General features: G+C 34.4%; 1 protein-coding gene across 1 annotated transcript; it reads left to right on the forward strand.

Moving 5' to 3' along the window:
- The first annotated feature begins 439 nt into the window (after positions 1-439).
- On the forward strand, positions 440-1,969 carry LOC113338440. The gene has a single exon (XM_026583865.1). The coding sequence runs from the start codon at positions 440-442 to the stop codon at positions 1,967-1,969; it is 1,530 nt and encodes a 509-aa protein (XP_026439650.1).
- Positions 1,970-15,471: the final 13,502 nt, after the last annotated feature.

Genomic DNA, 15,471 nt, shown 5'->3' on the forward strand with positions numbered 1-15,471 from the left:
AGTAAAAATATTCAGAAACTTGGGAACAAGGGGAATCTTCCCTCCCCTAATTCTTCTAAATGATAGTGATATATTGGAATATCAGAGGTATTCTGAGGGAGAAGGCCGAAAATTAATTAAAAGCTATAGTAAACCAAAATATTCCCTCTTTAGTATGGATTGCAGAACTTAAAATTCATGCAAATTCTAAGTTTAGAGTTAAATTACCTGGTATGAGTCACCAAATTATTCATAATACTTGTGACAACAGGAAAGCTAATATTTGGTCATTCTGGAATAATTCAATTTCTACTCCACGGTAGTTTTTTCTTCAAGACAATGTATTACAGTTGGAATTAGTGGAGTTTTAGTTACGGGAATTCATGCTGATGTATTGACCGTTCATAGAAGGGAACTTTGGTCTGATTTATGCAATTTTAATAGTCTTAACAAGCCATAGATGATAATTGGAGATTTCAACACTGTTATGTTAGTTAATGAAAAAAACGGAGGTAGAATTCCTCTGTCAACTGCCCTTAATGATTTCAATGACTGGATTTATAACTGTGGTCTTATTCAAGCTCCAAAAAGTGGATTGCAATTATCTTGGTCTAATGGAAGATGTGGTAGGAAAAGAATTTTATGCAATCTTGATAGAGCATTCTATAACTTACAATGGTTAAACAAGTACAGTGGATGGAAATATAATGTGTCATCAAGAGGAATTTCATATCATAGTTTTCTTGTTGGTTCTAATATAGAGATCTCTAAACCAAAAAATTCTCCATTCAAATTTCAAACTATGTGGACTACTCACCCTGAATTTCTGAAACTGGTCCTTGATTCTTGGAATGAAATATTGCTTGGAAATCCTATATTTGTCTTTATGAACAAATTAAAAAGACTGAAGAAAATATTAAAACTGTGGAATTGGGAAGTCTTTGATGATATTTATGTCAAGTTGAAAAAGGCTGAGGATGAGGTGCAGGAAACAAATATAGTGTCTGATGAAGATCCTTCTAATATTGTCCTTCTTAACAATTACATTACAGCAAGGGGAGAAAGAGATGTAGCTGCTCAAAATTACCATAATTTTCTAATCCAGAAAGCAAGAGTGAATTGGATTAAATTTTGGGATGCTAATACTGCTTTTTTTCATACTTCTATCAAGCTGAGACAAACAAAAAACACTATTGTTGAACTTACAGATGATTCAGGGGTGATTTTTTCAGACCAAGACCAAATAGCCACTATGCTAATTGAATATTTCAAGACTAAATTTTCATATCAACCAGTTCAGATTACTGAGTCCATTCTTGATGCAATTCAAAATGCAGTTTCTCATGAAGACAATACTTTAATAGAAAAAATCCCCTCAAAGGAGGATATTAGAGAAGCTGTTTTCCAACTAAATCAAGACGGATCTCCTGGACCAGATGGTTTTACTGGGATTTTCTACAGAATAGCTTGGGACATTATTAGTGAAGATCTTACTGCAACTATCCAGTTTTGCTGGCTCAACCAAGTAATTCCTGCTGGTCTTAATTCAAATTTCCTTATTCTTCTGCCTAAAACCAAAGAAGCTAAAAAGGTAAACCAGTTCAGACCTATAGGCTTAAGTAATTTCTGCTTTAAAATTATTACTAAGATCATAACTATAAGAATAAGCAGTTTCCTTCATAAGCTCATTTCTCCTCAACAATGTGCATTTGTCAAAGAAATCAATATTCATGAACAGATACTTTTGGCTTCAGAACTTGTTAATGAAATGAGTAGCCAAAGAAGAGGAGGGAATGTAGGCCTTAAACTTGACATAACTCAAGCATATGATACTTTAAGTTGGGAATTCTTAATGTCAGTCCTTAGACAATATGGTTTTTCAGAGAAGTTTTGCAATTGGATTAAAATTCTTCTTCGGACAACAAAAATTTCAATAATCTTGAATGGTGGACCTATTGGTTATTTCGGTGTGGGTAGAGGAGTTAAATAAGGTGATCCACTTTCCCCCATATTATATGTTTTAGCAGCTGACACTTTAAGCAGAAAAATCTTTCAATATATTCAAGAAGGAAAAATTCAACCCATGGTTATAAGGAGAGGTATCTATCCTTCTCATCTATTTTTTGCTGATGACATCTTTATATTTTGTGATGGATGCAAGAATACTTTATCTCATCTGAAAAATCTTTTACTGGAATATCAAACTGCTTCTGGACAAATTGTCAGTGCAGCAAAGAGCAAGTGTTTTGTGGATGGGACAACAAATTCAAGGAAACTACAAATTGCTGAATTCATGAACATGTGTCTGTCAACATTCCCTGATAAATATTTGGGTGTAATGTTGATCTCAGGAAAAATCAAAACTGCCCATCTATGGTCTTTTGTGGAAATTCTTCAAAGAAAATTAGCTAATTGGGTTGGTAAATTTCTGAACTTTCAAGCAAGAATTACTTTGATAAAAAATTTGCTATCTAGTATACCCATTTTTAACATGTCTATCTAGAAATGGCCCAAAAAAGTAATTGAAGCATGTGAAAGAATAATCAGAAATTTTCTTTGGAGTGGGAATGCTGAAGATAGAAAATTTACTACTCTAGATTGGGATAAAGTCTGTGTACCCTTAGAGAAAGGTGGTCTAGGAATCAGAAAACTAGAAGACATTAACAAAGCTCTTCTTATGAAACTTCTTTGGAGAATCCTTAATTCTAATGAGGAATGGACTTTATTTTTTCTTGCTAAATATCAAGACCTAAATGGAAACTAGATTACTTATTATAGAAAATCTTCAGTTTGGCTTGGAATTAAATGGATATTGCAAGATTTTAATGATAATATCAGATGGCTAGTTGGGAATGGCAAACAAATTTCCATTTGGAATGATGCCTGGATTCTTGAAAAAAGTATTAATAAGCTTTTTCCCATGAATGAGTATATACAAAAACATATTCAGCTGAAGGTTGATAGCCTAATTCAGAACAATACTTGGGTGATCCAAGAGGAAATGCTGGATTTCATAAATACTGAAGATCTTCATATTCTATCTCTATCTCAAAATGGAGAATTTTCTGTTTCTAGTGCAATCAATATTATAAGAAAGAAACAACCTAAACTGATATGGTATAAAAAGATATGGAAATCTTGTGTTACCCATCTACAGCAGGGAATGTTTGGAAGATAACAAGAGAAATTTGCAATACAGATGAGAATGTGAAGAAAAGAAGGTTTAATCTTGCATCCAGATGCTATCTGTGTAAAAAATAGCAAGACTCAATGTACCATATCCTTTGGGACTGTGATTATGGCCAAGTAATATGGAAATGGATTGGAGGAGTATTTTCTTTTAAGAATCCCAGATCTTTTGAAGATATTATAAATCCCTGCAAGATGAAAAGTTCAGTAATCCAGGAGATCTGGTATATAGCTGCTTTCAACATCATGGTTGATATATGGTTTACTAGAAACAGAGCTTACTTTGAGAATATTACACCCAATAGTACAGCTGCTCATAAAAGAATTTTCTCAATGATACAGGACTGTGAACCAAGACTCAAAGGATGTATGTATAACTCTTCTATGACTTACAAGTCCTTAAATACTTCAGTATGAAATGCAGGAAGGTCAAAAACTTCAAATCCATTGAATATACTTTCTCATTGCCTGATCCTGATTATACATTACTTTGCTGTGATGGTGCTTCAAGAGGGAATCATGGAAATGCAGGGTATGGATTTATTGCCAGAAACAATGAAGGGGATTTCTTATCAGCAGAAAGTGGAGGAATTGGTATTTCAACAAATTTTGTTGCTGAAGTTATGGGAACAATACAGGCTTTAGAATGGGCAGTATATGAACTCAAGCATAAGGTAATAATCAATTCTGATTCCACAACAGCAATAACAACATTCATACAGAATAAAGTCCCTTGGTTCATTTTGAGTAGATGGAGATATGTGTGCAAAAAATTGATGTCAATACACTTAAATCATGTATTCAGGGAGGTAAATATCTCTGCAAACTTCTTTGCAAAAAAAGGTGTATTTTTGGCAAAAGGGCAAGTACTGAAATTCTCAGAAAGACCCCAAAACATGCATAGAATGGAATCCCCTAGCATTACTTACTACAGATTCAATTGATGGGATAGGATATGGGCTTACTTGTTCCAAGTTGGATTAATGGGCTAGATAGTTGACTGGTCTTTCTTTACTTTTAGTTTTTCTTCTTTTGGTTTGGACATGTTGTCCTCTTCAGTTTTTCTTTTATTGATTTTTTGTAATTGCTTATTCTTTAATCAATAAAAGTTATTTTAAAAAAAAATTATATGGAGTCCTCTAGTTTATCAGACAATACCCATTCTTCAAACTTGGATATCCAAAATCTCACTGCTCAAATGGCTGAAAAATTAACTTTACTCTCTTCCCTCTCTAAACCAGTGTTTATTGATAAAACAATTGTCTTAGCTGAATCTGATAACAACTGGAAATGGTGTATGGTTGGATATCTATATTGTGAAACTCTTGTACCTCTTGCTCAAACTCCCACTGTTACAACTTTCAGTGGAATAAGAAATAAAGTTCTCATAAGGTTCCTAGCAGAAGACGACTTCAACATACTTAACTCACAACGGCCTTGGTTTGTATGTGGGTATTTAATGGTTCTCAGAGTTGTTCCTCTAACTGGTTAGCCAGCAAGTTATCAAGTCTCATTTATTGAAGAACTTATGCGGTTTATTTGATGCAGTATTCCAAAAGAATGTACTGAGTTTGAAAATCTCCAGAAGCTCACTTTCAACATGGGAGAATTAATTGAAGCTCAAAATCCTTATGGAAACCATCCTCTAAAGGAGAATGTTAAAGTCTGTGTTCGAGTTTCAGTTCAAAAGGCTCTTCCTTCCGGCATTCCCCTATTTACTAGTGGAAGAACTCAACCATTCATCATTGAGTGAAGATACGTTAAGTTTTCGCGTTACTTCTGTACTTCATGTCGTGTTTTAGATCACAAAGATGCTAATTGTCCTACCTGGAAATTGAAGCAGGAAGCTATCAAGGAGGCTACCTCATCTAGTACTAAATACTCTCTTTCGTCTTTCTCCAAACTCATGATGCCACCAACGACAGTAAGCCAGCAACCTGCTTCTACTTCTACTAATCTGGAAAATGATACTATCATGCAACAAAGTGATATTGTGTTAGATCCTCAAGATGAGTCCTCTACTTCTCCTCTATGTGGCAAAGGTAAAGTTATGGAGAGCATTCAGAATTCGAAGAAAACTGTTCAGAAGGGGTTGACAAGTAATCTCCAAATGGGTACTTTTTTTAATAGATCCACTACTCTAAAAAATTTCGATGTTGGTCCAATTCAACAAAACTCGACTCAGCTGAACAACGGGTTACCAGTTATCTTAAAACAAGTTACAACTCAGAATGTTAGTGTTGAGGCTTCTATCCCTATCCCTTAGTCTGCAAATCGTGGTCTGATCCGAACCTCTAATTCCTCGAGAAGATTCAAAACAAATGTTATTCCGACTCAGACTCCGGCTATCACTAGAGGTGAAGTTATTTCTTCTGCAGCTGAGCATGATGCCCAATAAAACCTCAAACGTAAAAATAAATCCTAGAGTTGATCTGCGGAAACGCACAAGATCCAGTTCTTCTACTTTAGCTAGCATAGTGGTAATTCCTGAACAACATGATGTTTCTGAACCTGATTATGATTGACTCTGACCTCTAAAAAAGTGAGGGTCTAACAACCTCACCCAATATTTCGCTTAGCAATATCTATGGACTAACTCCAATATACCTTTAACAGAATCAACTAGACAGTCAGACTCAATCTTAACAAAAAGTATATCAAAGAGTTATATCTCAATTTATCGATTCAATCCGCAATCAAGTAAATAGGAATTTGCGAGCCTGATTGAATGCAAGAGAAATAACTTGAATGGTACCAAAGACCAATGTTCAAGGATCAATCAATAACCAAAGATTGGTTTAACAATTGATCGATTCAACGCACAACCTGTGATATTTTAATTATATAACAAAATATAATGCGGAAAACAAATAACACAGACACCAGAAGTTTTGTTAACGAGGAAACTGCAAATGCATAAAAACCCCGAGACCTAGTTCAGATTGAACACCACACTGTATTAAGCCGCTACAGACACTAGCCTACTACAAACTAACTTCGGTCTGGACTGTAGTTGAACCCCAATAGATCTCACACTGATTCAAAGTACAGTTGTGTTCCTTATATTTTTGATCCCAGCAGGATACTACACACTTGATTCCCTTAGATGATCTCACCCACAACTAAGAGTTGCTATGACCCAAAGTCGAAGACTTGATAAAAAAATCTGTCTCACACAGGAAAGTCTATCAGAATAGTTAAATCTGTCTCCCACAGAAATACGTACGAGTTTTGTTCCGTCTTTTGATAAATCAAGGTGAACAGAAACCAATTGATAACCCGAACTTATATTCCCGAAGAACATCCTAGAATTATCAATCACCTCACAATAATCTTAATCGACTAGAGAAACCAGATATTGTGGAATCATAAACGATGAGATGAAGATATTTGTGACTTCTTTTCTATCTTGCCTATCGAAGATATAAATGTCAAGACAATCTTACGGTTACACTCAATCACGATAGAAACAGCAAGATCAGATCACGCAACTACAGAAAAAGTAGTTGGGTTTGGCTTCACAATCCCAATGAAGTCTTCAAGTCGTTAACCTACAAGGTTTCGTGAAAAACCTAAGGTTAAAAGAGAATCGACTCTAGTTTATGCAACTAGTATCACACAGGAGGTGTTGGGATTAGGTTTCCCAGTTGCTAGAGTTCTCCTTTATATAGTCTCCAAAGCAGGTTATGCAATCTAAGTTACCTTGGTAACAAAGCATTCAATATTCATCGTTAGATAAAAACCTGATTAGATTCAAGCTAATATCTTTCAACCGTTAGATCGAACTTAGCTTGTTATACACAAATGAAATGTAACTTCATTTAGGTTTGAGAAACCGTACCTAAACGTGTACACTTAGTTGGTTCAACAATAGTAACCAAATGGTTAGCCATATGGACACTTTCATATCAACCTTATTCATGTTCACCATAACTAGTTCAAATGACTCAAATGAACTAGTTAGAGAGTTTTTCAATTTCTTAGATCTCATAGAAGTATACAAAATACAATTGAAGTAAAATCGGTTTTGATTCACTTGAATCAATTCATGAACATTATAGCCACGATTTTCAAAAATTGCATTCCTTATTATATAAATATTTTATTTCATGAACAAACCGATTTTGGAAAGTAACCTACTTAAGTATGAAAACGGGTACGCGTAATTAAGTAACCGGATTGAATTTGTTTTTACTTTCAAACTCCAGCAGAAATTCACGGACATGAACTTTCCGCCAGTACCCGTACGGGTATGCATACTTTGGGTTCCCGGTTTTGGACTTTTACACAAATGTGAGAATACACTATGTTTATATCCAAAGATGATTACACATTTTAAACTCTCATTTCAATCATTGAAACTTTCTTAGAGGATGTTATATAGTTGTTATTTACAAATTATTTTTCATCAAAGCGATTTTCAAGTTATTGAAATAATCAACATGACTTTCGTCACGAGTAAAGATGAACTTGGCCAAATCGAAAGCTTACTAACACATATTTCGAGAAATAGATAAGCGAGATAAACTCGGCTTGAAATAGCAAATGTGTACAATCGAAGTCTATATAGCAATACGACTTTTGTCTCAAGATAGGAATAAATAAACTTTTGAGTGATAGATAAGTTCAAGTCTCCACATACCTTTTTGTCGATGAAGTTCCACAAGTTCCTTGAGTAGTTTTTCGTCTTCGCATGATGAACGTCGTGGAGTCTAGAACTCAACTAAACTTACTATCCTAGTCCGAGCCTTAGCTATAAGTAGATTAGAAATCAAGACTTATAGTTTTGGCAACTAAATTTGACAAACAATCTTGAGATAACAACGCTTGCGAAACAATCTCCCCCTTTGTCAATTTTAGTGACAAAACTATCAACACATATGGAATACAAAATAAATAAACTTTATAGCTTCTCATCCAAAATGCTTGATCTCCTTGGTTCTTCAACATTACTCGAAATATTCGTCACTTCCAAGTACTCTAATGATTCCAAAGGTATACAGCATCATTGTTGTTGAAGATCCGTAGCCATAACAATGAGAAAACAACAGCTCTCAATTATTGTTATACAGTGTCATAGTATTATTACACATCATCAAAGTTCAATTGTATCACAACTTCGACAACGATACTATGGTGATATGTATCACTCCTCCTTAGTCAATACTTCATCTCATATGAAAACCACTCCCTCTTACATAATGATCCGAAAACCATATGTATTTGTAGTGTGAACTACACATTAATTCTCTCCCTTTTTATCAATAAAATTGGCAAAGGTACGAAAATTAGTGGGATCCTAATGAAATTTCCATAGAGATATTTCATGACCAAAAGAAAAGCACATGTCAACTTTTTAGATGCAATCATATAGCCGAAACTAAATGCATTCATCAAGGAGTTTATAAAGATATAAGATAACCCCTATAATATTCCACAGCTGACTCCCCACAAAGATTTGGTAACTAAGCACAAGTTCAATTAACAACTCTCCCCCATAAAATGTCATTCCCGAAAGAACAACAAGAGCGACCTTAATTTCACAAGAAAAGAAGGATTTCTTTGGACATTAACAAATCACATAAGAATATGAATTTCTATCCAAAAATCTCAATTAAATTAACCACAAGAGAACTCATGATTAATTTAATCGGAAATGCTCACATAAGAAAACTTACGGAGCCGCACATTATATACATTGAAATATGGATCAGGGAAGATCAATACTGCGGAAAAAACAAAGATTCATTCTATTCTTCATCACTATTTGCACAATGACATATAATAGACTTTTATCTTTGTAAACAAAAGTTTATCCTATCTTCCATCAATATTTGCATAATGACATAATAGGCTTAACTTTTGCTTGTCAAAAGTTCATTCAATCTTTTATCAATACTTGCATATCGACATGTGAAAGACTTAACTTTTGACCACGTATGGGACAATCATTGTTCACGGACACAAACACACATATCCCATAACAAGTTGCAATATGTAAAACCATAAAGATTAATATTGCAAAATCATCTTCCAAATAGACTTTAGAATTTAAATAAATAAATCTAATGGCTATGTGTACTCAGAATAATGGCTATTGCAAGATGAAAATCGTTGGAAATAGCTATGTGTACTCACAATAATGGCTATTCCAAACCCTAGTTATCTTTCTTAAAACATAAGAATAAATTCTCATAAGAAGTTTCCTAAACACTATTTAATCAAGAAAAAATTATCATTTCACTTACTTTGAAGACTCTTCTCGTACTCCCTATAATCATCAAGCTCATCTTTGATTAAATCAATCCTGTATTCAAGATTATCCATCTTGTCTTCGAGTCTTTTGGTTGAAGATTCGAGTTCACTCTTCAAAGCACGTACTTGTTCCAAGACAAGATTCATAGTTAATGAGAGTTTCTCAAAATGAGAGACAGTAGGATTCCCATCAGAAGAGGAATCATGTTTATCATGACTCGTCTCATTATCAGAAGAATCGAAATGAAATTTCTTAGAGGGAAAGATAACATTCCAGACATCATATTCTTTATTAGAAAGACTTGACGAGGACATGACAGCAGAGGTAAATCAAATGCTTTCTCGAAGGAGAGAAATCTTCAACTTAAATGGAAGAATATATGGGATAAATTTCCAATACGACCTTTGACCAAAACCCTAATAGAATTTTGGATATCCCAAAAAGGCTAGGAAAAATGTTTATGAAGAGGAACGTTTCTCAGCTCAAAATCAAAAAAAAAAAAAAAAAAAAAAGAACACTGGAAGAGGAATCAAAACCCAAGAAAGGAGATAAATCAATCTAAAATTTTCTTTATAGCCATATTGAAGATCATGGTTCTTGCTCAAGGGATACACAAGAACCGTCTTAAATCATATTACAATTTGTAACAATCATCCTCCAGTACATGACCGGGTGACTTCTCATGAGAGGATGAAAATTTCATAATCCCTTGTTTCTTATTTATCTTTATGGATGGAGAATCTAGAGTAGATTTCTTCCTTCCAATATAGTTCTGAATATCTTGTTTTCGATTTTCGCAGACTATAAGGGGTTCTGAAAATCTCTTTTGGAATGGCTTTCTTAGGAGATTTTCTTTTCTTCTTTTGGCGAGGAAAATCGGAAGAGGATTTTTTAAGAACCTTCGAGAACATGATTTCTGTTAGAGCATTGCTCGGTTGAACCCACTAGCGTTGGTATGTCAAGTTAATTGTCAATTTTAGTTGCTAAAATGCATTCTTGATTTAGCATACTAAAGATAGTTTCGGAATAGATTAGGTCTAAGAAGTTGAATCGAAGCTATCCTTAAAGGATGAAGATTGAAGACTAAAAGAAGAAATCAACAAGTACTTCATCAACAAAGGTATGTAATTGATTTCATTTGGATTCTTGTTCAATTCTACCTTTCTAATCTATCGAGATAAATGCTCACTCTATGGAACAATTCCTATGACGGTAAATATACATTTATGTATATATACTTGAGGTTATTTGATTCATGACTTTGGTGATAACAACCTTTATCCCTATAGAGGATCTCATGTTATAGTGAATGATCTTACGAATTCAACGAGCCAAGAATCACTCAATTCCGAGTTATAGCGATGAAGTTATGAGTGATTTATTAAAGTAACAATTATAAGTGTTGCTATAATTGTTATAGTTCGTTAGTAGGAAACAATCCATGGACTGTTTGTAACAGTTCACGGACTTGGGCCCAATTACGTGACTAAAAGGCATTTTTGGTCAAGTTGGTGATATTTCCTTATCTACGCAAGATGGCTATTAATCCAAGCATATGTGATTACCATATTAAAGTGTTTGTGATAACTTTTAATTCCTGCTTAAGTTAAAATGTGATTTATTCACATAAATACAATATTTGCTAATTAATTAATTATTTAATTATTTTGGCAAGAGTTGTAACTTAGGAAAGACTCCCATATTTAGGAGAGTCTTGAAAAAAGGAAAATAGTCAAAACCCTAGCTTAGATTTTAAGCTAACTTATTCATTATAAATAAAAGGTTCATGAGTCTACACGGTTTTCATCCCCTTTGGAAAATTAGTGTATGCTTTTTAATGTTGTTTTCCATGTATTTTGTTCTACATGAACAAGAGTGAGATAAAAGTCTTTGTATTGGGGATCACAAAGCCGGGTTGGATTTAACCTTCGTGATTGATTGTACAACTTGTAATCTAGGTTTTTCACCTCTTGTCTATTCTAAGGTTTTCTCTTCTGATATAAAACCATTAAAGAGTTGTTGATCATAAACCCTAGGTTTTGATAGATTTCAGTTTTCGATCGTATGCCAACACTTGTTAGTCGAAATCGGAAGCTAGAAATAAAATTAACTTCGATTAAGGTATCTCGTAAAAATCTTTTTGAAGTTTTAAACAAGATATCTCTAGACTTATTCTAGTTGTTCTTGTTATAGAGTTATTAGGTTTCTCTTCTTATTATTGAAGAGTATAATAATCCCTAATCTACAAGTTTGTTTTGATATTACTTTTACCTAGTAATTGTTTTTATCAAAATAAACACAAGATTTCCAAAACCTTGATTCACATCTAAAGGGAAATCAAACAGGTGTTTTGTGCAAACAAAATATCAAATCATATAAATCGTGTTGTTCTATCTTCTAAAGAGAGCTGTAGGTTCTGCTAGAAGATTTGCGTGAAGAATTTGTAAATAGAATCGGTATTCTGCTAGGAAATCTACAAGTGCTGAAGTAGGTATTACATCTAGTCTGAATATGTAGTAGGAAATTGGTGTAACAGCTTATAATCAGTGTGTGTTTATTCTGGACTAGGTCCCGGGGTTTTTCTGCATTTGCGGTTTCCTCGTTAACAAATTTTCTGGTGTCTGTGTTATTTCTTTTCCGCATTATATTTGTTTATATAATTGAAATATCACAGGTTGTGCGTAAGTTCAATCAATTGTAAATCCGATCTTTGGGTTGTTGATTAAATTGTTTGACACTTGGATATTGTTTTTTGATACCGTCCAAGTTATTTCTTATATTCAATTGGGCTCGTACATTCCTATTTGTTTGATTGCGGATTGAATTAAGAAATTGAGATATAACTCTTTGATATACTTTTCTTAAGATTGAGTCTGACTGTCTATTTGATCATTCTCTGGAAAGTATATTGGAGTTAGTCCATACAGATTTCCAAACGAATTATTGGGTGTGGTTGTTAGACCCTCGCTTTTTCAATTAGTATCAGAGCAGGCAAACACGCTAAGACCTCATAAGTCTGTGTTTGTAGCAATTTGATTCTATGGACATAAGTGCTATCTCTATACACGTACCGCCAGTCTTCGATGGCACGAACTATTTATGGTGGAAAATTGCTATGCGTTCTTTTATTCAAGCGCGAGATTTTCAATCATAGGTTCGTATTGTTAATGGCTACAATCCTCCATTAGTTACAGTAGACGGTGTAACTGTTGCAAAGGATATTGGTGATTATAATGATCTTGAGATTCTTTCTGCAAAGCAAAATTATGAAGGATTAAATGCTATCATCCATGCCGTTACCCCAAATATTCATCACCACGTTACTACGTGTAATAAGTCTAAAGATGCTTGGGATATCTTAGAAACTGTATTCGAAGGAAATGCCGCAGAGAAAGAAACAAGGCTTCAAAATCTAGCTTCTGACTGGGAAAACCTTCGCATGTCTGATGATGAAACCTTTGATGAATTTAACCAAAAACTTTCTCAAATAGTTAACTCCTCATATTCATTAGGAAGAACTATTCCAGAGAAAGTTATTGTGTGCAAAATTCTCAGGTCTCTACCATCAGGATACGAATTTAAGAAACATGCCATTGAAGAAGCAAACGATCTTTCTACACTCTCCAAAAATACTCTTGCTAGAAAGTTAAAGATCTTTGATAATGAACACGCATCTATAAAAGAGGTGATTTCTCTTAAAGCTGCAAACAATTCTGAATCCTCTAAGGATAAATCTGGTTCGCCAGATACTAAGGATGTTACTCCACGACCATTTAGAAAACCCTCGAGAGATAGGAAAAAGAGATTTTCTATAGTTACAACATCTCCTAATGATGATGTACAATGATATAACTGTCGTGGTTTTGGGAACCTTTCTTCAGTATTTCCTTGATGGAGTCGTAGGCAATCGACATATGCAGCAGCTTTGCCTACTCTTGATGATGGACGCGAACATTATGATCACCAAGAGTACGCAGGAGAGGTTGCATTAGCTTCTGGAAAAATGCTTTCGGATACTGATTCTGATTCTGGCGAAGAAGTGTTCCATGTAGATCCAGTTGCTAATAATCTTCTTAAGGAATGTCATCAAAAACTCTCGGAGGCTGAAAGCAGCATTTTCAGTGAGAAAGTTAAATATGACAGACTTCGTAGTCAGAATAAAGACTTGCAAGACCAACTTGATTCTATTGGTGCAAGAGATTATCTCAACGAAATACGAATGCTTAAATAAGAAATTATCGGAAGTCGAGATCGGGAAATTACTCTTCAAGCAAAGCTAGATAACTTGGAGAACATTGAGATGAACTTGTTATTTGATTCGGAACTAGAAAATCTCAAAGTTCAATGTGAATCATCCAAGAATGTTCTAGTTATTGCGCTTGAAAAGGTCAAAAGGTTAGAAGAAGAAAACTCGAGCTTAAAAGAGAGTTTGTCTAGAAATAGCAGCTCAGATAAACTATCCTCGATATTAGGAGCATGTAGAATTCATCCTGATACACGAGGATTGGGATGTGAAGGAATAGACGCTCCTAGTATTTGAAAAGAGGTAAAATTTGTCAAAGCTAAAGATTCTTCTCAACTAAAACCTTCCACGGTTGACAAAAGTAAAGTATCTCTACCAACTGCGGATGACGAAAAGAGGAAATTCTGTCAAGCTCTAAAGCAAGCACATACACATCCAGGTAACACTAAACATAACTTTTTTCATTCTACTAAACATTGTTTTTATTATGGAAAACCAGGTCACTTGCAAAGGAATTGCAGATTTCTTAAACGAGATAAAACCAGGTCTGATTCCGTTAAGAAGACAAGATCTGATGTTCCAAACTGGAGACAAACTGAGTCTCATAATACCAGTTTTTCCAGTATTTCCCCCAAGAAGTTTCATAATTATATTGGGGAGAAAAAGAAATACGTTGCTCCAAAAGCTGCTCAGAAATGGGTACCAAAGAAGACCAATAAAGCAGCGAGCACTATTAAGAAGGATTTCCCAGATAAGAGATCGATAATGGATAACGTCTTAAAAAGGTATGGAACAATTATTGAAAGTTTCAAGGAAGTTGTTAAATTCCTAGAGTCAATGCATGATTTTGTTTCAAATACTTGTTGTGAGCAAGATTTTGTTCACCTCAACACAACCTGATTGTGTTGGAAGTGCATCCTCACCAAGAACCCCTTGTAAATACGGTGAGGATTGCAAAAGAGTTGGGGCGCACATATTATGTTGGGTAATTTTTGAATATGTTGAACATATTTTTTTGTTTCGAGATGAGTTTAACTCGCTTACATATTTCTCGAAATATATGTGGAAGCTTTTTGCTTTAACCAAGTTCATCTTTACCCGTGACGAAAGTCATGATGACATTTCAATATCTTGAAAATTGCTTTGATGACGATAGTTGTGAATAACGACTATTATAACATTATAGAAGAATGTTTCAATGATTGGAATGTAGAGTTGAGATTATGTAACCATCTATGGATATAAGCATATATAGTGTGTTCGCACATTAGTGTATAAATCCATGTACCAGAAACCAAGTGTGTGCATACGTAATTGGTAAAGGAGACAGGTTGGGTACGCGTAGCCGTACGCGTACTGGCAGAACTTTTCCTCCCAAAAACTTCTACTGAGTTTGGAGTTTACGAACTCATAAACCAGTCACCTTAGGTACGCGTACCCGTACGCATACTGGCGGAACTTTTCCTCCCGGAAAATTCTGCTGAGTTTGGAAACCTAAACCAACTCAATCCGTTTGTTAAGGTATGCATACCAATACGCGTACCCAAGTTGGTTATTTCTCAAATCGATAGTTCACGAACTTAAACAATAAATTATAAGGAGGATATATTGTTCGTGAATTGATTCAAATGTATCAAACCGACTTTGTTTCAATTGTATCTATGTATAAAGACCTAAGCAATTTAATAACTCTTCAACTAGTTCTTTTCATGTCATTTGAACAAGTTGTGATTAAGATGAATATGGATAAATACCACGTGTATGATTCGTAATTACCTAACTTGATTTGTGATTGAAATTCTTA

The sequence above is a fragment of the Papaver somniferum genome, unplaced genomic scaffold (assembly GCF_003573695.1).
Source record: "Papaver somniferum cultivar HN1 unplaced genomic scaffold, ASM357369v1 unplaced-scaffold_19, whole genome shotgun sequence".
NCBI lineage: Eukaryota > Viridiplantae > Streptophyta > Magnoliopsida > Ranunculales > Papaveraceae > Papaver > Papaver somniferum.